The sequence below is a fragment of the Halichoerus grypus genome, chromosome 4, assembly GCF_964656455.1.
Source record: "Halichoerus grypus chromosome 4, mHalGry1.hap1.1, whole genome shotgun sequence".
Taxonomy (NCBI): Eukaryota; Metazoa; Chordata; class Mammalia; order Carnivora; family Phocidae; genus Halichoerus; species Halichoerus grypus.
In genome coordinates, this window is record NC_135715.1 from 158,541,410 (window position 1) to 158,563,534 (window position 22,125).

Consider the following 22,125-nt stretch of genomic DNA (forward strand, 5'->3'; position numbering starts at 1 on the left):
CTTATTTAGACAGTGGTTTCCTCAAAAAAATAAAGCTGCTCCCAGAGCACCAAGGATGGTCACTGGGAAGAAAAATCTCAGTTCCTAATTCCCAGGGGTGAAGTAACTAGATCGGCAATTCCTTTTCCCACAAGAAAGATTCCAGTCTCCGAGCTGTGGATGACCCATTCTATTTCCAAGAGGCCAGTCACGCAGCATCCTTACCCTCTGTGCCACATCGCCTTGGCCTTTCAAGCCTATTTGCTTACCCTGTGTAGGTCTTTAGACACTAGAACTGTCAAGTCATTATACTTTCAAATATGAATTTGCTTGGGGGGGGGGCTTACTTTAATAGCTGAAAACTCAGTACAAACCATACTTATAAATAACATTAACAGGGAATTAATCATTAATGCTCTCAGCTGGTGCCCTGAGACCTCCTCAACCCAACTTGCCCCAGCCACGATCTGAGAGTTCTTGCTGACTCTTCCCCCTCATCTGAAACTCCACATCTAGTCAATCCCATGTGCTACTGATTACTGCTCTTAAACAGTCCTTGGATTAATTTTTCCCTTTTCCCTATGTACCCCATTACTGTTATTCTGTCCTTGATAATCTCTCTTGTCTGAATTACTACAACTTCCTCCCAACAGGCCCCCTGCCATGGCCAACAGAGCATCTTGCCAAAGGCCTTCAGTGGCCTTAAGATGGGTCAAGGTCTCTCGCATATCCAAGAAGGCCCTGAGACCTGACTGTAGCTTTTGTCCCTGTTCCTGTCCTTGTTCTTCAACCCCTGCCTTTTGGGCAGTGCTCTAAAGCTGGAGCCCCACCCTCATGTTGTTTTGTCCCTCTGACCTCTGCGCCCTCACTTCTGCTGTCTCCTTTACCCAGAAAGCTCCTCTAATGAGGAATTCTGTAAGGGACCCCAGTGGCACTACTTCCTGGAAGCCTTCTGGGTCCTCCTGCTCACCAGGTTATGGGCAAACATGTCCCACTTTTACGCTTTTCTGTCTCTGTACTTACATACTATATTGCAGTCACCTGTCCTCATACCTGTTTCTCCATGAATCTGTGTGCTCCTTAGCGGTAGATTCTGTGTTACATTCATCTCCACGCAGCACAGGGTTCAGGTACTATGTTTCAAGTGAGCAGTTTATCCTAAAATTTCCAGAATTCTTCTGTATTGGTAGTAGCCATATGCTACAAACCAAAAGTCCTCTTAAAATTTAGAACACATCTAATAGCTCTAAGGGGAGAAGAGGTGAGTTCACATACGTGCTCATTACAAAATACACTTATTACTGGCAAGATTTGAATTACAACAGTTTGTAGTAACATGTTAAATTCACATATACACTTTGCATGGCTAACAATACCTCACAGGGGCTCACGCAGTTCTTTAATTTCCCCCCAAATCGGCTAGCGTTCAGAGATATACCTTTAGGGGGTTACTGTTCTCAGGGATAAAAACTGATACATTCATCAGTTTGCTTCACTCTCCCCCTCCCCAGTCTGTAGAAATATTTCTACTCTCAACAGAGCTCAAAAGGCCTACAGCAGTTTCTATGACAAAAAAAAGTTGCTGGAGACAAAATAGCAAAACAGCAAATAACAATGACAGAATCCATATAAGACAAAGAAAGGGAACCTTTAAAAAAGAATATACAAAAACTAGATATATTTGCTTTAAAATGGATCATCTGTATCCTAAGAAAAGCCTGAGACAAAATGGCTCCCAACCGAGAAATGTGAAAGACTGTTGCCTATCTACAAAATGCTACGGAAAGCACTATAGGTCTTTTCTAAAACAAATATTAAACACCAAAAATGATTATCTTTGGAGTATAATGAATGATATCAACCCACGTGTGAAGAACCCACAAAAAAAGAAAAGTAACAAAGTTAATTCAAAATCTCTATTTTTGTCCCCACTTTGATTCAATCTCTGTAGTTCTAACACCACACAATCCAAAGTAAGGCAAAATGGTTTAAAGTTAGGACCAGGAACTGCCTTTGCTGTTTCCTACCTGCCTTGGTAGCTCATTTAGATTTTGTTAAAGTTTGTTTTAAAAAATATTCAACTAAAACTAAATAAATCATGGAAGTAGCTCATTTAGATTTTGTTAAAATTTGTTTTTAAAAATATTCAACTAAAACTAAATAAATCATGGAAGTACAGAAAATCTAGATGCTAAGCAGAAGCCAGCACGCTGGCACTGACGGAGACCAGCAAGCACACGGCATTAGAGAATGTTTGTGTTGTCAGGTGCAGCGTGTACGAGGTATTACAGGACCACCCTTACTGAAAGGATCGTCATTAGCTTTGTCAGGCTCTCTGTTGGAACTGTAATGCCAGACTGAACAAAAAATTGTATGAAAATTCTATTACCGTATTAAAACACTTGATCATGTGTTCCCTCAAGATTCCCAACTTTCTATTTCTGAGAAGAGAACAGATTTAATGAGGTATTTTCAAAGTGGAGCTGGTAAAGGGAACATTTGTGAAAAGCACTGCCAAAAAGACAATTCATTTGGTAGACACAGAAAAGGCAAAATTTACTGCATATACTGGAGCAATGGGTATTAAACAATCATCTCTGAATAAACTCTACAAATCAATACGGTCCTTTTGGTCTAAACTACAGACGGCATTGCCTAAAGGAAATCTCTAAGGTCAACCAGCAATTAACTGAAAGGTTTTGATTGAAAATGCTATTGACTGCTTTCATATCAGACAGCTTCTTGGTTATTATACTGCATGGGCTAAGTAGGTGCCAAGACATTAAACTGTCAATAATCTATTAATACTGGAGTGTTACGCTCACTCCCCCTGAATCTGCAGGCAAAGATATTCAAGCCAAGTACCCTGCTTAGAACTAATGCAAATTCCCCAACCCTGACAGAAAAATCATATCTTTATTACCTCTCAGCTTAAATGCCTAGGAGTGTTGACAGACTATAAGAAAAATATTCAGATAATAAATGCTTATTCAGATGAGTTAAACTAACATTTGTTTTTCAAAGAATTGCTAAAGGGATGGCAACCATGTCCTAGAATCCGACTTTCTTTCTAAGCCATATTTAACAGTTTCTAAATTGAATGTAATAAACACTTTACAAAGAGAAATGAGAAGTTATTTAAAGTGAGGCTCATAGGTCCCTGCCACTCAGCATCTGGAAAGCAGTTATACATGGGGGCGGTGGGGGGGGGGGGGGGAGGACTTTTAATGAATTTAATAGAGAAAAGCACTTTAATTAAATGCTGTCAAAGTGGATTGTATTAATGACTACACACAGAGGAATTTAAAGCAAGCCAAGTTTATTTAGCAAATAGAAACTGGGCGCTCGAGGCCTGCAAGTATTTATGTTTCCGCAGTTGCAGTACATCTAGGAGATGATGATGGTGCCAGATGAAACCATTGAGTTATTAGATATGATTTTATTTATTGTGTATTATTAAAGTTTCAAAGGCCTCGGGGGAATTAATTTCATTTTCAAAATTAAATACCACATTTGATCGGAAAGGGTTAAGAAAATATTGTCCCCCAATTTTTTCCCTTCTCTGGAATTCTGATGCAGCTGAACGGCTAATGCGGATGACCTTTTCCAGGTTTATCCAGTCAGAATTCACTCCACTGCATAACAGTGCCAAAGAAATCGATGACAGTATTTCTTCTATGACTTTTTTCTGTTTTTTTTTTCTTTTCAGTGATTTGCCACTAAACATAATTCATTCTATTACACATAGCTATAAGCTGAAAAATGACCAAAGCTCCTAAAAATCTCCATGAAAATTTGGTTGCCATAACTTTCTTAATGAAAAACATGAGTAGCACAAACTTCTACAAAGGAAAAGGTATCAAATGTTTGACTTCGGGCAATAGGGAAAAAGGGGTCTTCCTCAGTGTCTTCTATTCAGAGGCTGACCACAGAACAAACCTATTATTAATGATAATATTTTAAAACTAAACAAAGAAAATATGAGCCTTAATGCATGAAAGCTGTACAAGATTGGAAAGCTGGTCTGGCTGGAAAATACTGTGTGTGTCAAAATGATTTTCTCTACCGTTTGTAAAAATGTAATTATCCATGATATGCTATTATCCATGATATGCTACAAGGGTGAGGGATTTCAAGTAAATCCATTGGAAGCTAAGGATTCGCCTTTGGTCTTTAGTTCCTGACACCAACATGTCTGTGAGATCACAAACCACTGCCATGATTTACCACATCCTTCTTGCAGTTATATATACACTCTTTCGGTCCGTCCTTAGATTTTAATTCAAAACATGAGGAAGGGGGAGAAGGGAAACGTGAGGATGGGAGAAAAAAACAAAACAAAAAACCCAGCACCTATTTCCTTTCAAGAGCAGAGTAATGATCACAAATGAAGACTTTCAACTTTCTAAATAAATAATCTGATTTTTAATCCCCGCCCCCCCAATTCAAGCTATTTATTAATATCATATGTTAGATCTGTGTCTTTGTAGTTCTGGAGCTTATAAAGAAACTCTGCTTTTCCCATCTGTGCCAAGATGTTTCAGACTAGTCTTTGAAATGCTGCAAATGCAGATGAATATGACATAAAATAGGAACTGATTCCATACACATTCTATATGTGAGTAACGGCAACACAGAGCACAGATGCTCGTCCATGTTCACAGTGTCCTCTACAGCCCTGCTTCATACACACAAGTATGTAGAGATCATCCAAGCACAGCATGCCATCTCTAATATGTCTGTTCTAGGAGCTCGAAAGCAATTGCAAATAAAATGACAAGAAAACTTCTTCTCCCCTGGTACATCAGTGGTTCTAATATGAAGATATATGAAAGAATCATCAACTGATAGAACATATCGGTGCATTTGATCCAGATTATGTTTTACAAGCCAAAGAATTCATCAATTTGCTTCCCTCCTTTCATTTTTTTTTTTTTTTTTTTTTTTAGATTTTATTTATTTATTTGAGAGAGAGAATGAAATAGAGAGAGCATGAGAGGGGGGAGGGTCAGAGGGAGAAGCAGACTCCCCGCTGAGCAGGGAGCCCGATGCGGGACTCGATCCCAGGACTCCAGGATCATGACCTGAGCCGAAGGCAGTCGCTTAACCAACTGAGCCACCCAGGCGCCCCCCTCCTTTCATTACTAAGTAAGTGATTGCATTAACGTACAGCACACCCATTTAACTATTTTAGCTTTACCTTTTTGAGAGGCTTTCGTGTCCCATGCACAAACTCAAATGAGGATTTCTCTCAGAAGGATATCCTTAAATCATGCCTCACATAGAAATGGTTGACCCTAAGATTAGGGTACCTTTTAAAAAACAAGTGAATTCTCATTGTGAAATAAAGGATTCAATTTATCAGATCTTAGAAAGTAACTGTGTTAAAGTAACTTGTCCTTTTTTCTACCTCAAACCTGTTGGGTGTTCAGCACTACGAAATCAGACTAGGAACTCATCATTCTACATGGTTCTGATTCTGCAAAATGAGTGTAACCAGATACTCTAGTTAGCCCTGAATATTATATACACAAAGAAATACAAACTTCCTTGAATACAAAAACATAAATTTAAACTAAAGGAGAGTATGAAGGGGAAAGAGTAGAAACAATGACTGCTTAAATAAACTGTTTTCTATATCTGGGTGATTAAGTGAGCTGTATACTACCAAAAGCCATTCAGTTCTGGAAACACCTTTCTTTCACACAATGGTTTTTGGCATGTCTTTATGAAAAATAAATATATGGATATCCACAGGGCTTTAAAAAAAAAAAAAGTTAAACTGGAGTCTTTTCCGTGTTGTGCCTGGTAAATGTGTAGCAACTGGCTCTCTAGAGAAAAAAACCCCAATTGGATCATTTGCCAATTTTTGTAGTGTGAATAATCCCACCATGGCCAGTTCCATTCTACTAAGGGTATAACAACTGCCTCTCAAAATTCCTGAAAATTTAACAATCAGTGCCTGCTAGCCAGTTTAAGTTTACTCCAGCGCACCCTGAGTCTGCTATAGAAAGTGATACCCATCCTCCTCTGCCTCCCAGACTTGCTCACTGGAATTCCTTTGCCTGGCCTGACTTACCTGTCATTTTCCTCGCCCCAAAGTGATTAGGATGACCCTCATGTGATACACAATTCGATAAAAGACTCCATATCAAAAGGTGAAGGGTTATATGACTTGCAGTGAATTGGATCTAGAAACAACTTGTGAGGAAATTGAACTTATGACCTTAGAACTGTCAAATCTATCCAGTTTGCTTGATCTCCCATTTCTAGGGTTAAACTGAGTAATAATAAAATAAATGAATTTCAGAACTTTGGCAGTTTTCCTTTAATTGAAAGTGTGCTTTTCTATCATTACAAGGGGAAGTTCCAGACTTCAACTTAATAAAAATCAGCGGTAGTTTTCAGCCACATTAGATTTCCACACTAAACAGAAACAGCTGAGAAGCCACAGTAGGTAGGTTTGGTTACAATAGTTTAAAACTCAGTGGCTGGCTTTCTCTTGCAATTGTCATAACCATGAATCATAAGAAAATCAACTGGATCTTTCTGAGCTGATATAAGGTGTGCATCACCTGTTCTTTTGTTGCTGATTTGTTTCCCCAAAATCCATGTGAACCTCCCAGAAGCAATGTGGTTTTGCTTTTGTTTGTTTTTTACATTTTCATTAAAATACTCAAAACGTGAATCAGAAATAGATAAACCAACTCACGGAATGAGTGTTTCAGATAGAAAGAGTCTTTGAGATCATCTAACCCATGTTGTAACAGTTTACAAAACAGTAGAAGGAAACTAAGGGATAAAACCCATCATCCAAAGTCACATGCTCAGTCCTAGTGACTAGAGTCTATGTCACTTTTGGGGCCCTTTTCTTTACCATATCTTCCTTTTTCTTATTTTATCAGAATGGTTGTTTAAAAATAGAGATAGAAAGTAGTAGTTTAGGGACGCCTAGGTGGCTCAGTTGTTAAGCGTCTGCCTTCGGCTCGGGTCATGATCCCAGGGTCCTGGGATCGAGCCCCGCATGGGGCTCCCTGCTCAGCGGGAGGCCTGCTTCTCCCTCTCCCACTCCCCCTGCTTGTGTTCCCTCTCTCTCTGTCAAATAAATAAACAAAATCTTTAAAAAAAAATAAAAAATAAAGTAGTAGTTTATTCTTTGCAAGATTTTCTAACTCCTGAAATAGTGACCAGAAAGTCTTGGGGGGGTGGGTAACAAACACATACATTAAAATTTTAAGTATTTGAGAACTTTTTACATCATACTACACTTGGATTTAAGCAAATCCCAATCATCTATTTTAAACGTGTTTTTAAAAAATTATTATCAGGGGCGCCTGGGTGGCTCAGTTGGTTAAGCGACTGCCTTCGGCTCAGGTCATGATCCCAGGGTCCTGGGATTGAGCCCCGCATCAGGCTCCCTGCTCGACAGGGGGCCTGTTTCTCCCTCTCTCTCTGCTGCTCCCCCTGCTTGTGCTCTCCTGCTCTCTCTCTGCCAAATAAATAAATTAAATAAATAAATAAATAAATAAATAAATAAATAAAATCTTAAAAAAAAATTATAACCAGAAGGCCTTCCTTTCAAAAAAAGTATTTATGTTTGTTTCAACCATTATGTAAGAAAACATCACAATTTTCCAAAATTAAAATCAAATGGTTGTACTTTTTATCAAGTCCTTAGCCCTGTGTCTTTCAATCACGGAACCATCATTTATGCATCTGTTGTGACCTGCACTTCAAATAATTTGTCACCATCAATAGCAAAATTTGCAAGTGTTTTACTTTTTGTCTTTTGTTTTGCTTTTGGTAAATTAGAGTTGATTCTACATTCCTTCTACAATGACACTATTCATCTATACTTGCATTCTTGTTTACTTGCATATGAGGGAAAGAGATAGAAGTGCAGGTAGTGATACCAGGAACTGAGTCACTTACATGAAAACCACCCATTATCATTTGCAATATGGAGGACCCATTAAAGAGTGTGCTAAGATCTTAGTGAATTTCACATCTTTGCTCAACATATCACTACATAGCCTGCTCTGCAAAAGTCTATATTCATTTCCCTGCTGGCCTCTAAGCAACTCAAGATCAGAGAAAATTTATTTCCCCCTGTGTGAGTCCATCGGAGGCCAGTACAGAGCTGCTGATGTGTCAGATGCATACTTAACACTACACCAGAGAAACTCAAACATCATCACTGCATGGCATCTTCACACATCTTTTAAGAAGGTTGCAAGAAGGACAGCAGAACTCCCAGAGATTATACAGAAGGTGAGTGGTCTTTTTGCTTTTTTAAGCTTAAAAAAAAAAAAAGTACCAATTTGCTTTTGTAATATCCAATGGCATTTTTTATGCCCTAAAGGGATTTTATTCATAGCTGAGAAGAAAAGGTCTCACTTACTTTCAAGTAACTTATACTGACTTTTTGTTGTTGTTGTTTTAATAATTTTTGATGCACAGCGAGCATGGGACACTTCAGCCTCTGCCCTTCCGAGGCGGCACCCCTCGCGGCGCGACAGGCCGTCCTCCCACCCTGGCTCCAACGGGTAGCAGCCAACACGGCCACTCCTCTAGAATAATAACTTTTAAAAGAACTTGGAAATGTAGAAAGCTCAGATAAAACCACACAGCTCGGAGTTTCTCAATCTGTCTCAAAACAATTGTACAACACGCACACAATAGAGGCAAAGCACACTCTCAGGTTTTGCTATAGAATTATACGCTGACGCTATCCTTGGTTCAACTCTGAACTCTTCAGAGTAGAACTGTTTCACTGAGTAGTACTGTTCATACTAATAGAGCTCAGATACCATTATTTCTTCTCAGGTGCAATCACTTTCTCATGTAAACCTCAAATAATCCTAAAGATTTGGGGTTATCACTGTTTCCAGAAAACTTAAGTGGCCTCTGCAAGACCCCAGAGCTCCAAGTCTGGTGCTGGCCCTGGAATTCACCCCAGACCTTCTGAAGACCCAATGCCCCCTCCTCTTTGTCCACACTCTTGAAGCTCCTGGCAGAGCTATCCTTTCAATTGACTTGAATAAGCAACATGACAATTTGTATCACTTATGTTTAAGAAAGGAAGAAAAGGAGGTTAAAAGAGATCTTTCATTTGGATATTTTACTTTCTATCAAAATATTTTTTAACTAGGCAGTTCAAAATCTTATAAAAATGGCTGCATTAGTATGTACCTGTGGGTCAAGTTTGTCAGTTCCATCTGCTTCCCAGCATGAAGCTTCTTACCTCTTTAAGAAGGCAACTGGGACTGGGCTTTCCAAGCCACCCACATACGCTGTTTCAGCTGCAACCAACTCCCAGATTTACGAACTTGTTTGAGGGACTAGGCCCAAATCAAAGTATGTGAAATTAGCACCCTTGCTCTGACCAGTCAAATGATGAGAATTTTATCCATTTTATCCCTCTCTGTAGATGTTCCTACCTGTTTCCTCCGTGAAAATGATGAATACGTTTCAAACCAACAATTATGTATGAATGACAAATACTCTGGGATAAAATTTAAGGAGAAAATGTGAAGCAGGCTTCCATGGCCCTAGAACAGAATGTGTTTTTCTGTCACAATAGCTCACTGTTAAGAGACACCTCACCCTCCGAGGACCACAGCTTTATCAACACATGCCCAGTGAGCCAGGTGGGTTCACTGAAAGACTTGGTTCGAATACAACAATGAATTAGCCTACACCCCACTGCTAAGTAATAGGGTTGCTACTTGGAGAAGTACCCCGGGGGGAGAGAATGGACATGACCGGGGCAAAAAAACGAGTGCCTGTCTGTGTGGTCAGGGAGAAAGTAAGGTGGAGTGGACATATTTATCATCCATTTGTGTTTTACCAAAACCACATTTTAATATGCCATTCAATCAGTAATTTACGTAAGTAATTCTTTCTAGAACTATGTACATCACTCCAGACTCTAGACGATAGATTCAGAAAGTCTGTTTGTTTTGATACTTTCAAAAAGCCATTTTTTAAAGGTAATATCATCTCTCTGGGAAGCTCAACATGTTTTAAAGATATTATCCAGTATATTCGGGAAACAGCTTGAAAAATCAGAGATGGCACCCAAGCATCAGAGAAAGAAACAGAAACTATGGATTCCACTAAATCATAGTCTGAATTCTAGATTAAGGTAAGGTAGCCAGAGGGAAAATGAAATCTGTTTTAAAAAACACAATTCTGAGTGAAGGAGAAAACTGCTCAATATATGTGCAAAATGTATTATGTTTTATTCACTGTTGTACATGTGCTGCCTAGAATTAATACCTGGCATGCTGAAGGTGCTAAACAAATAATTGTTAAATAAGTAAGTAAAAGTATGAGAATAAAAATAGCCAGCCTTCTCAATCATGTCTGTAACTTGAGGCCTGAAAACAGTTTTATCAATCAATTTTAATCATCTTTACCAAAAGCCAGACTTGACTAGATATCTATACAAGTATAAAGGAATGTATTTTCCTTCTCACAGAGGAAGTGTAGCGAGGCCCTTGATTAGAACAATGACACATCAATATCCACAAATGCCTTAATATTAGCTTAAGTTTATTGTTGTTTTTTTGGGGGGGAGGGGTGCATTCTAATGCACTATCTTAGTCTATTTATTTTGTCTCCTTTTTCAATTTGCTCCACACTGCTCATATTTGACCAGTTTGCCCCTTCACGAAATTAGCCATTGCCCCCTGTTCTTTCAGATTAAAAAATATATATATATTTCAGATTATTGAAAAGAAAAAAAGGGGGGGTAGGAAGGAAAAGAGGAGGGAGGAAAAAATAGCTACAATGAGTTGGTTAGTAGAGTAGCAAGAACATCCCCTAACAAATTCCATAGCAATATTTTTAAGACAACTAAGCTTCATGTTCAAAAGTACTATCTTTAGTCTTATTTTCCTATCGGAACATCAAGAAAAGGCCAAGGTGCTAAAGGTTTTGTCTTATACCTGGTTTCACTTAGTATCAGCAGAAGGAAAAAGACTGACAATGTGTACAAGGAGAATCCTCCTGTCCTCAAAACTTGAACAAACGGACACAAAGGAAGATAATTTACATTAGTGGTTTCTGAACACTGGGTATTGCAGACACTTGTATCAATGAGGAGCATTTGTACCAACAGAAATGACACAGCTAATCCCTTCTCTTCGCCTTACCTATTGAGCAGTGTTAGGCCAAGTGCCTTCTATTCAGTGTTAGGACCTAAAAGAAATGAGCAGTGTGTCAGTAACCGACAGCATGAGCTGAAGGGACTGTGCCGCCTCTTGAAAATGCAAAATATCAAAATTAGGCTATTATTTAAAGAAACATAGCAATTACAGAAGAGCAAGCTGCTGAAGAAATCAAGGTTCTCTATGTTCCCACAGGGCAGGAAAAGACTGGAAGAAGTGGAACCCAGTTCATGTCCAACCAAGGGCTAACCCTGAACGGTTAATTTGGAAGGTGGTGTGTTATTAAAGTTCGGCCACTCATAGGGAGAGCTCTGCTTGGCAAAAACACTAGGACAACCCTATGAGGAATGAGAAGCAATAAGCTAATTCCAATTATTAAAATTGTAAGCCTAGTAAATTGTTGAACCCACTTTAAAGAAATAAATAGGCAGACCCACATTACTATAAAATTTTAAGTTTAATTTCTATCAGTATCTATAGCACAGTGCCTGAATACATGGAAGGAAGGACATGATAAATGTAAGAAAAACTGCAATAAAATAAAAAGGCATAATACTTTGGATATATAGAGAGCTTAAAATCAATCTTAGGCATTTGTTTCCTACTCCTTATATGTCTATAGCATTTCACATTTAAAAAGTCATATAAATCTCCTTTGATATGAGAATTTTATATGAGACCTGTTAATCATCCCTGCAACCATCTACCCTGATAAATGCAGGGTTATAGGAGCCATGATCTACTAAAAGGCTCTAACTTTCTGGCCCAAGGGCAGCCCATTCACAAGTTACCTGCAGATGGTCTATAGCCAGTATTAACTTTCTACTTCCCATTCTTCTTGAGTTTATTCTAACATTCTCCCCAACGGAGTTCTTCTTTTAAAATGCAGTGCCTTCTAAATTAAGCATTCACATGACTGACTGGAAATTAAATTTCAAGACAGTTTGCCTTCATGAGGATGAGGTGGACCAGTCAATTATCCTGTTATAAAAATTTAAAGTAGTAGTAAATACAGAGTGGTAAAAAGAAGCTGGATTTGATAAAGGCATAGAAAAAAGTCATGAAGTAGAGCAGAGGTCATAGGCCAGTCAAGGTTTTGAGGGGGAAGGATTATAATTCAAAGAAACTACGAGTAGTAAACAGAAGTTATATGATAGACAAAGATATAAATGATAAATTAGATGATGATGGGAAGAAAAGCTTGCTAACAGAAGGATTCTGACGTGGGGAAGAGGTATGTTACATCAAGGTTAGCAAAGGAGGGGCGCCTGGGTGGCTCAGTTGGTTAAGCGACTGCCTTCGGCTCAGGTCATGATCCTGGAGTCCTGGGATCAAGTCCCACATCGGGCTCCCTGCTCAGCAGGGAGTCTGCTTCTCCCTCTGACCCTCCCCCCTCTCATGCTCTCTGTATCTCATTCTCTCTCTCAAATAAATAAATAAAATCTTTAAAAAAAAAAAAAAAAAAAAAGGTTAGCAAAGGAGAGGATGAACCCATGAATTTCCATGAATGCTGAATTCCCAGTTCCAGGTTTAGAGAAACCTAACCATATTCATAGTCCCACATCCGAATTTTCAGGAAGTTCAATCACTCTCCATTTCCCTTAACATAGCTTTAATAGTTAAGCTGGAATTCCTGCCTTGCAATAACAAAACAAAATAAAACAAAAAACAAAACCGCCAAAACTTTTAAAATGTAGGCAAGCAACTTGCCTGAATCTCTAGAAAAGAACAAAGCCATAGTTAATGTCTAATCTACTAGTTTAGCTACTCTTAATGAGCTCCTTCAACTTTCTGACATCATCATTGAAAAAAACCTGTTCACTATATTTTGGAAAAAATAGTCCCAAGATGGAAATGTCCTTTCTTCTAGACTTTGAAAAAAAAAAAAAAATGGTTGCAAATGACCTCCAAACGTCTTTATTCCTGAATGACAAATTGAAAACTTTGAACATGGTGAAAAGCTGACTGATAACATTAGAAATGAAGACTGTTCTTCAAGTTGAATAAATACACGCAGGATGACCTAATGTTAATATGAAAAAAGCTAGTGTGGCTCCTCATGGATGGTCAGGGACTCTCAAAGTTTTCCCAAGTGAGGACTTACTTATAAACCAGCTGCTGCAATATGTTATTAAAAATGAAGTGTTCATTTGCATCTCTCCTCAGGACTAGAATAGGGTTTCAACACTCTAGAGTGACCTTAGACAGCACACTTTGAATAGGAGCTTGTAATGAGCCCAAGAGGGGAGAAATTCCAGTAACCTGGTTAGAGATTTGCAAACATCCCTAATTGATTAATTAGCCTATTTATTTTCTTAGAAGTTGTTCTTTTGGAAGCAAATTCAGAAAGCAAGATATGGCCCCTATAGACGGAGTAGAAAGGCGTGATTGATATTCGCACAGCTTAAAGATAGGTTTCAAGTATGCTTAAACATTAGCAGTGAGTCACATTTTAAAGCTATCTCAAAAAAAGCTTAATGAAAAGTGGCAAGTTCAGTCACATCAGTTCTCTGACATCACACCAGTAAGTTATAGGTTTCACTGCGCTAAGTATCCTGTAAAGAAGAAAGCTCACAAAACTAAATCTATTCAGTAGAATGATTACAAATTAAATGACGTGCATAAACAGCTTTGCATAGCACCAGACAGCTAATAGTAAGTGTTCAGGGAATGCTAGCTGCTCGTGGGCAGTTCTTTCCAGCACACAGATAAAAATCAGACTCTAGAGATACACAGATGTGCATTTAAGGTCTCACTTGGAGCAGGTTACTTCTCTAGGCTTCAGTTTTTCACATGTGAGAATATATAAAAAACCACCCTCCTATTTGGTTTTTCATAGGGTTTAAAGAAGATAAGACATATAAAAATCTCACATTTTGAGAGCCTCGTACCCAAAAAGGCTAACTGCTGCCAAGGAAGAAGACCAACAAGACCATCACCAACACCATCATCATCCTCATTGTTATTATTATTCCCAAATTTTATATAGGAAAAACAGAATCAGCCTCATATGTACTTATAATTTTTTTTTTTTTTTAAATCTTACGCTGCTAGGCAGTTAATGGTATTTCTACTCCAGAGTGTCTCTACTTCAGCATTATTAACATTGTTGACAGGTCATTTTTTTTAGGGGGCTGTCTTGTGCACTGCAGCCTATATGGTAGCATTCCTGGCCCTCACCCAGCAGATACCAGTAGCATCTCCAAGTTATAATAACTGAAAATGTCTCCAGACACTGCCAAATTTCCCATGAAGGGCAAAGTCACCCCTGGTTGAGAACCACTGGTTGATACCAATGACAAGGAATTGTTGGCTTTGAAAATGCTGAGATTCCCTGGAGTGGGCAGCGATCCAGACGAGCAGAGGTACAATGCTGGTGTCAGCTGTCACCCACCAGGTCTCACATTCTTACTCAGTGTACGGCATGGAATTTTAAAACAAGTACTTGTCAGGAAACCACACAGCAGCAAGCTCAGAATTCCTGAACTTACAAAATAAGCCATGGAAACACTGTGGTGGAAATATAATAAAGCAATAAAGCACAAACGACACAGACAGGAACAATTTGGCAAATGCTCCCCAATCAACCCCACTCAGTGACCTAGTCATAGCATGAGCAATGTCCTTTCTTCTCTCTGCATTAAAAGGGGAGTGTGTTCAGAGGAAAGACTGGACGCCAGACATGCCTGTGTTTTCATTCAGCAGGCGATTCTGGCTTCAAGCAAGGCTCAATGTCTCTGCTCCAGTCTTTCCAACTGTAAAATGGAGTTGGTAATAATGAATACCCTGAGTTAACTAGTTTTGATTTTAAGTTGAGGATATCCATTCACTATAGGGCCTCAGGTCGTAATAACCACTAGGGGGGAAAATCACTATGACCATGAGAAATAATTTTGTCTCTGACCTTCTGGCATGAAAAAGTGGAATTTATTTCATCTTTTTCATGGAATGTTTTAGTTTCCCATGTCATCTCACCTATGTTGGCCTTCTTTGTGCTATCTATACAAGGACTAAAAACATTATGTACATCAGTATTTATTTTTTCATTATCAACCTTGGAAGGAAACTTTTTAGGCATTTTCCCCCCTAATCATCTCCCTTGCTTCATTAAATTTTAATACCAGAGATACTGAATATCTCTTCATGTACCGTGTCCCTTTGAAAGGCCACAAACCATTGTAAAGTGAGACGTTTATGCTCCCCAAGAATCCATTTTCACTCCCTAAGGCAATATTACCCCCACTGAGGGCCATGGTAAAGATGGATCTAGTTTATAATATGTTCAGAGCCTGGAAAGTCACCTTCTATACAGCAGGGATTTTTTTTTTTTTTAAGTAATCTCTACACCCACTGTGGGGCTCGAACTCATGACCCTGAGATCAAGAGTCACATGCTCCAGACTGAGCCAGCCAGGTGTGCCTACACAGCAGGGATTTCGATGAGAGTTTCTAAAGAGACTTAGAATACTGGAAAGAAAACTGGAGAGAGCAGGTAACTCAATACGACATCAAAGTCGGGCCTCACCTGGAGAGGTCTCGATTATTGCTAAGGAGGAAACACCTCACTCTTCCCGGACCACAGTGTCTTAGGGCTGATAGCACCTCTCAGTGGCCCCAAGCCTAAATTTGTCTCAACTATAACCTAGCTTCATCTCTTAAGGGACAGTCCATCAAACATGCATCTCTCAGTAAGCATGTAAAAGATGCTGTTACGTATTAGAATTATAAAAATAAATGGCACATAATGGCGACCATGGAAGAAATCAGAACCATGGGCAAAGGCATCTTCGGGTGTAGAGCTGGAGTCACGGGGCCAGGCAGCCCTTGAGGGGAAGAACAACACGACAAGGTCTAAATGAATGAAATGGACAGGATGTGTGTGCACATCTACAGGGTGGGCAATGGGGATCTTGCAGCAGGATGGTAAATACTGAGTATCAGCTCCAGCCATGTGGACGAGGGGGTCATATCTGATTTTCTGCATTGTTACACAAAATTGGGATTTGATGTCAGATCTCCTCATTTTGAAGGGTGGGCTTTAATTTTTAAAATCCTTTGTGGCTTGGGGCGCCTAGGTAGCTCAGTCGGTTAAGCGACTGCCTTTGGCTCAGGTCATGATCTCAGGTTCCTGGGATCCAGCCCCGCATCGGGCTCCCTGCTCGGCGGGAAGCCTGCTTCTCCCTCTCCCACTCCCCCTGCTTGTGTTCCCTCTCTCGCTGATTCTCTCTCTGTCAAATAAATAAATAAAATCTTAAAAAAAAAAAATAAAACCCTTTGTGGCTTAAAAAAAAGAAACACAACTGCAGGCAATGTAACACTATCAATATGTAAACTATTTGCAAACAAATGGCAGGAAAAATTTCCTCTCTTCCTTAAGGAAAGAGGCTCAGATTCTAAGGGACTTCTCACATCACAGAAAACACTGAATGGGGCAGGGGTGCTGTGATGCTCCTTCCTTTATCTAGTACATCAGTGGGGGCCTAATTCGACAGACTAATCTGGTGCATAGTTATGCACAACAGTTCATATCTTTACCATATAAGAAAAACTGAGGAATAGTATACCCTAACTACTTAAAGAAATTTAAATGGCACCCTTCCATAACCACAAATGGAGTGGACTTCTGCATGATTTACAATATGCTACATATATCAGAAGCTCTTCATAATCACTGATTTCAACTCTACTTAACAACTTGATAATGGTGCATTTTCTGCCTAACTAGACAAAATGTAATAACACCAAACTAGTATTAACCTACATAAAATTCCTACAACATGTAGATAATTGCATCTTCCTAAAATTTTAGCCGATATAAGGGCACAAATGAATCCTAACCCGGAGTCCAGTGACTTAACTTTCGCACAATTATAGACATTTTTTAGTAGTTTGGGATCTTTTATTAAAATACAGTCCTCCCTAAGTCACAGAGGCTGTGCCAACGGTAGTCTCCAATCTCAAGAGTTCTGCCAGCTAGTTCCATTTATTTTTCTTCCCTTTTCATATCATGACTATACTATAAAATTAACCCAAAGTTTTGTATTTTGCTGACAAACAAATGCAGCATTTCAAAGCAGTGTCACTGAGAAACTGGCACAATGTAAAAAAAAAAAAGTAACATATTGAAGAATTTCACAGTACTTATGGGGTCAAGGTCAATGGCTAAGGCAAAGTCAATGTAGAGAAAATTACCTTATTTGTAAACTCTTTGGCTAAGATCTGAGTGATAGGAATAACCTTTTATAAAATAAGTGAATTCTCTTAGTGATATCAGAAGCTAATGTTAATAGCCACGAAGTGCTTAAAACTGAAAAAGGAAAATTACAGGCTGACTCTTTCTTAGCCATTAAATATTGTTAGCACACTCCACTTCTGACATACTAACATAAAAGATAATAAAACGCATAAATCAATTGGTGGTCTGCTTCTATGATTTACTTTACTCAAACTGGTCAGTTAGAATATTATATATTGAATATCCTCTTAGCTACCTAAACATAGGAACCTCATAGAGACAAGAACTTCTGGACGAAGAATGGAGAAAGAAATGTATAGGAACCATCATCTAAATGAAGGGAAGTCCTTAATTATAATGGTTTTAGTATTTTATCTCAAACTTCTCTACATTTCCAACTTTGTCATCATCTTGTGATAAAAACTGGATGCTCTAAATGTCTACAATAAATCAGTTTTTCACTCCCATTCTATTTCCACTTCAGCTAGGCTGAACTAAAATGGACCGTGAATGAAAAGTCCATACAAAGTTGGTGGTTCCCTGAAGCTAGTTCTCGGCCTGTGTTGCTTCAACACAGAAGTTTTGACTATTTCACATCAAAACAAGAAAAATAAGGGTGACAGCGAATTTTTCATATGACTGAGTTTATATAGTTTGTAAGATCTTTTGTCTGAGGCTATCCTTTTCATTAATTTGTTGATATTAAAGAGTATTTTGTTTTATGAAATGATATGGATAATAAATTGGAGCTTCCCTTGAATTTTTCAAATCAATGTATTCTCCAAAAGAAAAGGTCGATACACCTGTATTAGCTCCCTCTTTCTACTAGATTTAGATTTCTACTAAATCTCAAAATCTGAAAAACACTGCTCTTAGCATGTTTGTCTAATTATCTGTAGGTGTTTGGATGAGGCCCCAGCCAGGAAAGGACAGGAGATGAAAGGGGGAAGGTGGGTCATGAAGGGTAAGCCCTGGGGCTCACGTCCGGGGAAGGGGTTGTCCCCACCACGAGTCCAGGCCCAGGACAGGGGGCTCCACCACTTAGCTGTACACTCTTATCACCCACCTGCTCTGAGTTCACTGTGACTATATTAAGAGACTGCTTCTAGCTGTATGAATTCATCAGTCTAATCATTTGGGCAATTCACTCTGTGACTTTGGAAACTGACCAATGACAGCATGAAGGCACTGACTGAGATGTCAGTATTTGGACGATAAGTGATATAATGGACCCGTTGACTTCTGGCTTCTCCCCCAGGCATGTGGGATGAGATCGAGGTGAAAGGAGACGAGGAAACCTCAGGGTAGAACATTTTGCCAAGTCCTTCACCACCGTCTCCTTTGATATCTTGATCAAGAAATGCACCCCACCCTTCCTTCATTCTAATCTTCCTTCCATTCTTCATCCACATGCACACATGCACGCATTCCTGTTTCCTTCTTGCTACACAAAAGGAGGGTCAGACAGAAGCCCTGCAAGGTCCTCTTTGGTGGGAGTTGGGACTGCTGGTATTGGACAGTAGGACAAATCTCAAAACCTATCCAAAAATTTATGGGCAAACTCTAAGGGGTCAAAATTTGGGGTATTAGCGTAGTTAATATTTCTTCCTGAAGATCACTGATTTTAGACTGCTGCAAGACTCAGGAGCTAAACTCAATTGTTTTTAGAAAGAAATATTATTTCTCTCAATGAGAGCAAATACTAACCAAATAAAACATGCAACGTAAATGAACACAGATTTCTAAAAGAGAGGAAACCAAAAACAGCAAAAACTCATCTTAAAATTCTAAGAATCTATCATAATTTCTCTCAAAGTCCAGTTGAGTTCAATGGTATTCTCTAGCTCATGTGAATATTTCTTTTCCTCAGCCTAGTCAAACTTTCCTTGAGAGATTTTTAGATTAATTTATTAGCTACTTCAGAGTTTTTTCTTTAGAAAATGGTGGAAACTATGAACTGTGTTTTCTGACTGGGAGGTTTAATTCTCCACAAGTGTTCTGGCTTCACAGTCCCACAAGTAAAACACACTCAGGAAAGCAGCTGCCTTCGGATTCGACTTCTCACTCATTTTTCTCCATGTATGAGCATGTGCACGTGTGTGCACACACGCACATACACATACACACATACGCTGTACCCACTATGAGAACAGGGGCCTCTGTCCTTGGAGACATTCAACAGACTAATCTGGTGCATAGTTATGCACAACGGTTCATATCTTTACCATATGAGAAAAACCTTTCAATGGGAGGCGGTGTGGTGTCCCCCTTTGACCCTGACAGTTGCTGGCACCAAGCGCCCTGCCCAGGTTAGGGGAAGAAGGGGATGCTGACCTGCACTGGCTCAGGGGGAAGCTGGACCACATGCTGCATGCGCTCACTGTGGTGATGTCTCGACTCTTCCTCATAGATCACATCCCTCTCATGCTGGGGAAGGTTCAGGAAGCGACGGATGGTACAGAGGTTCTCCCAGAGGGTGCGGTTCTCTGGGCTGGGGTTCTCCTTCCAGCGGAGCAGTTCGCACAACCAGCCCTAGAGAGAGAGAGAGAAGGCCACCTGGGTTAATCTGTAGGGTGCAGAGCAGCAGAGGATGGCTGGACTGCAGTCCAGTGCCATCCCAGTGCAGCATATTTTTCCTGTCAAAATTGTTCCTACCCACCCAGGAAGATACTGCAACAGCTAACAACTTTGAAAAACCAACCAATGACCACAGAGGTGGTTACACCAATAGCCAAGAGTCTTCATGCTTGTTAATCACCTTATCACTTTTCCTATTGAATATATTCTGGATGAATTTACAGGTCCTTTGTAAAAGATACTCAAGCAAGGTGACAGTTATCTAATTCTCTGAAAAGAAAGTAATTCATGTTGCTCAGCTACAATTTTTTAAAAACTACCCAGTTGGATAGTTTCCATCCTAAGAGTGAAAATGAACAAATATGTATTGCAACATAGTAAATTCTAAGGAACAAAACATGTCCGAGTGTAAACAGCACTGAACTCTCTAGAAAGGAAATAGTCTTAGAATTATCAGTAACTCCACAAAATAAAAACCACCACCTTAGCTAGAATGAAAAAGTTGTATATTTGCTCCATCTCTGAATGCCTTGGGCTCTAGGCCCTCTTAACCATCCCCTTCCCGCCACAGCCACACCTGCAGGAAGGTAGGCAGTTGGCCGGGTCACACCTGCAAATGTGTCTCCCAATTCTGGCATCCGGATGTTCTCGCCCTTGAAACTGCACGAGAAAGAAAATGTAATGCAAATAATGATGGATTATATGAAAATAATACAGAGGATGCTGTCAACATCGCTCACTGACTCATGTCAAAATATTTTACCCAGTAGCTTTCTAACCCATCACTTCCAAGCTACATCACTAATTTTAAAAACAAGAACTGTCCCACATCACGCCTCTTGCAAAAGAGTAAGAATTTTTCTAAAAAGGTGCAGAAATAAACACAAATAACTTTGAAAAAATTAAATCCCAAATCTCAACGAATTTTATATCATAACTTGTAAGCCAATGAAAGTTCCTGACATGCATCATAAAAACCCCATATAATATCATAAGCCGTTGTTTGTCTAACTCTCCACTGTGTCTTCTGCCTTTACCCAAAAAAAGAGGCAAGATTTGATTATCTCCGCTGCATCAGCCAAGACAGCAACACCAGCTGTTCTCATTGTGCAGCCTCTTCCTCGCGGCCTCCATGTTAATAACCTGATCATTCCATTTTCTCCTTCAACTGCCGGCTGCAGCACCGCGAAGAGACAAAAACCCAGGCCCATCTGCAGCAGCTGTAGGCACTGAACTGTGAAGCCACTGGGGATTTATAAACTAATCTGTAACACAACACTGCCTTGTTTTTACAAGTGAGAGGCCACATTTGCGCAGACCTGATCTTTTCTTGCAATAAACTGGGAGCTGGGGAGAGTTAGAGGGTTAGGAAGAATGAAAACAAGATATCGAATAATTTGCTTGGAAATGTTTTTCCAAGTATTTTCATAGACTTTTTTTTCAAGTCAATTGAGAGGTAAATGCTGATTTTCAAGGTGCAACATATATGAAAATTGAAGACAATTACATTTTTTAGCCCATCAGAAAATAAATTATATTAAAAAAAAATCTCCTAGTCCCAACGTGTTTCCTCAAGGGTTTCTTTGTACAAAGGAAAGAATTCTTGAAATGGAAAATAAACCATCTGTGGAAAAATAAGCTCCTCTTTCTCTGTCTTTGCACAGATCTGAGTAAGTCTCCAACTGAACTCTTTCCAATGTTTCAAACAGGTATGTTTAACATCTCCCAGGGGAAGCTATAGCATAGAGACCAATCATTTAACAGAAAATAAAAACAAAAACCTACATCTGTTAAAAGACGAAGTTCTGAGATACCCAGACCTTCAGGAGGACAGCACCTGCTGTTCCGCTTGAGGAGTGAACTGCATTGTGGGAAGCTGCAGCTTGAAAGGGGACAGGTGACAGCTGAGTGGTATCTCCACTTACGAGATGCGGAATGTCTCGCACAACATTCATGGCTGCATTTGATTTATATGCGCTGTTATAATCTGCACTCATTACAATCACTTAGGACAAACTACAGGCCTCGTTATGGACTGTGTGCTGTCTGCCATCAGTCTTTAAGAAGTGTGGTGCTCAATTTGCCCACTGACATGCAAGGTCCTGACCTTGAAGCTATTAGGGAGCAGATTAGACACAAGTGTGATCATGTGTGCAGACAT

At 39.5% G+C, this 22,125-nt stretch overlaps 1 protein-coding gene across 9 annotated transcripts in view; it reads right to left on the bottom strand.

Moving 5' to 3' along the window:
* The window catches only part of SATB2 (SATB homeobox 2), a 193,328-nt gene that overhangs the window by 19,169 nt on the left and 152,034 nt on the right, over positions 1–22,125 (bottom strand). For all 9 annotated transcript variants that reach the window (XM_036076657.2, XM_036076658.2, XM_036076654.2 and 6 more), the window contains one exon: positions 19,722–19,919. In XM_036076657.2, the coding sequence (XP_035932550.1) occupies positions 19,722–19,919 (198 nt within the window). The remainder of the gene's footprint in view (positions 1–19,721; positions 19,920–22,125) is intronic.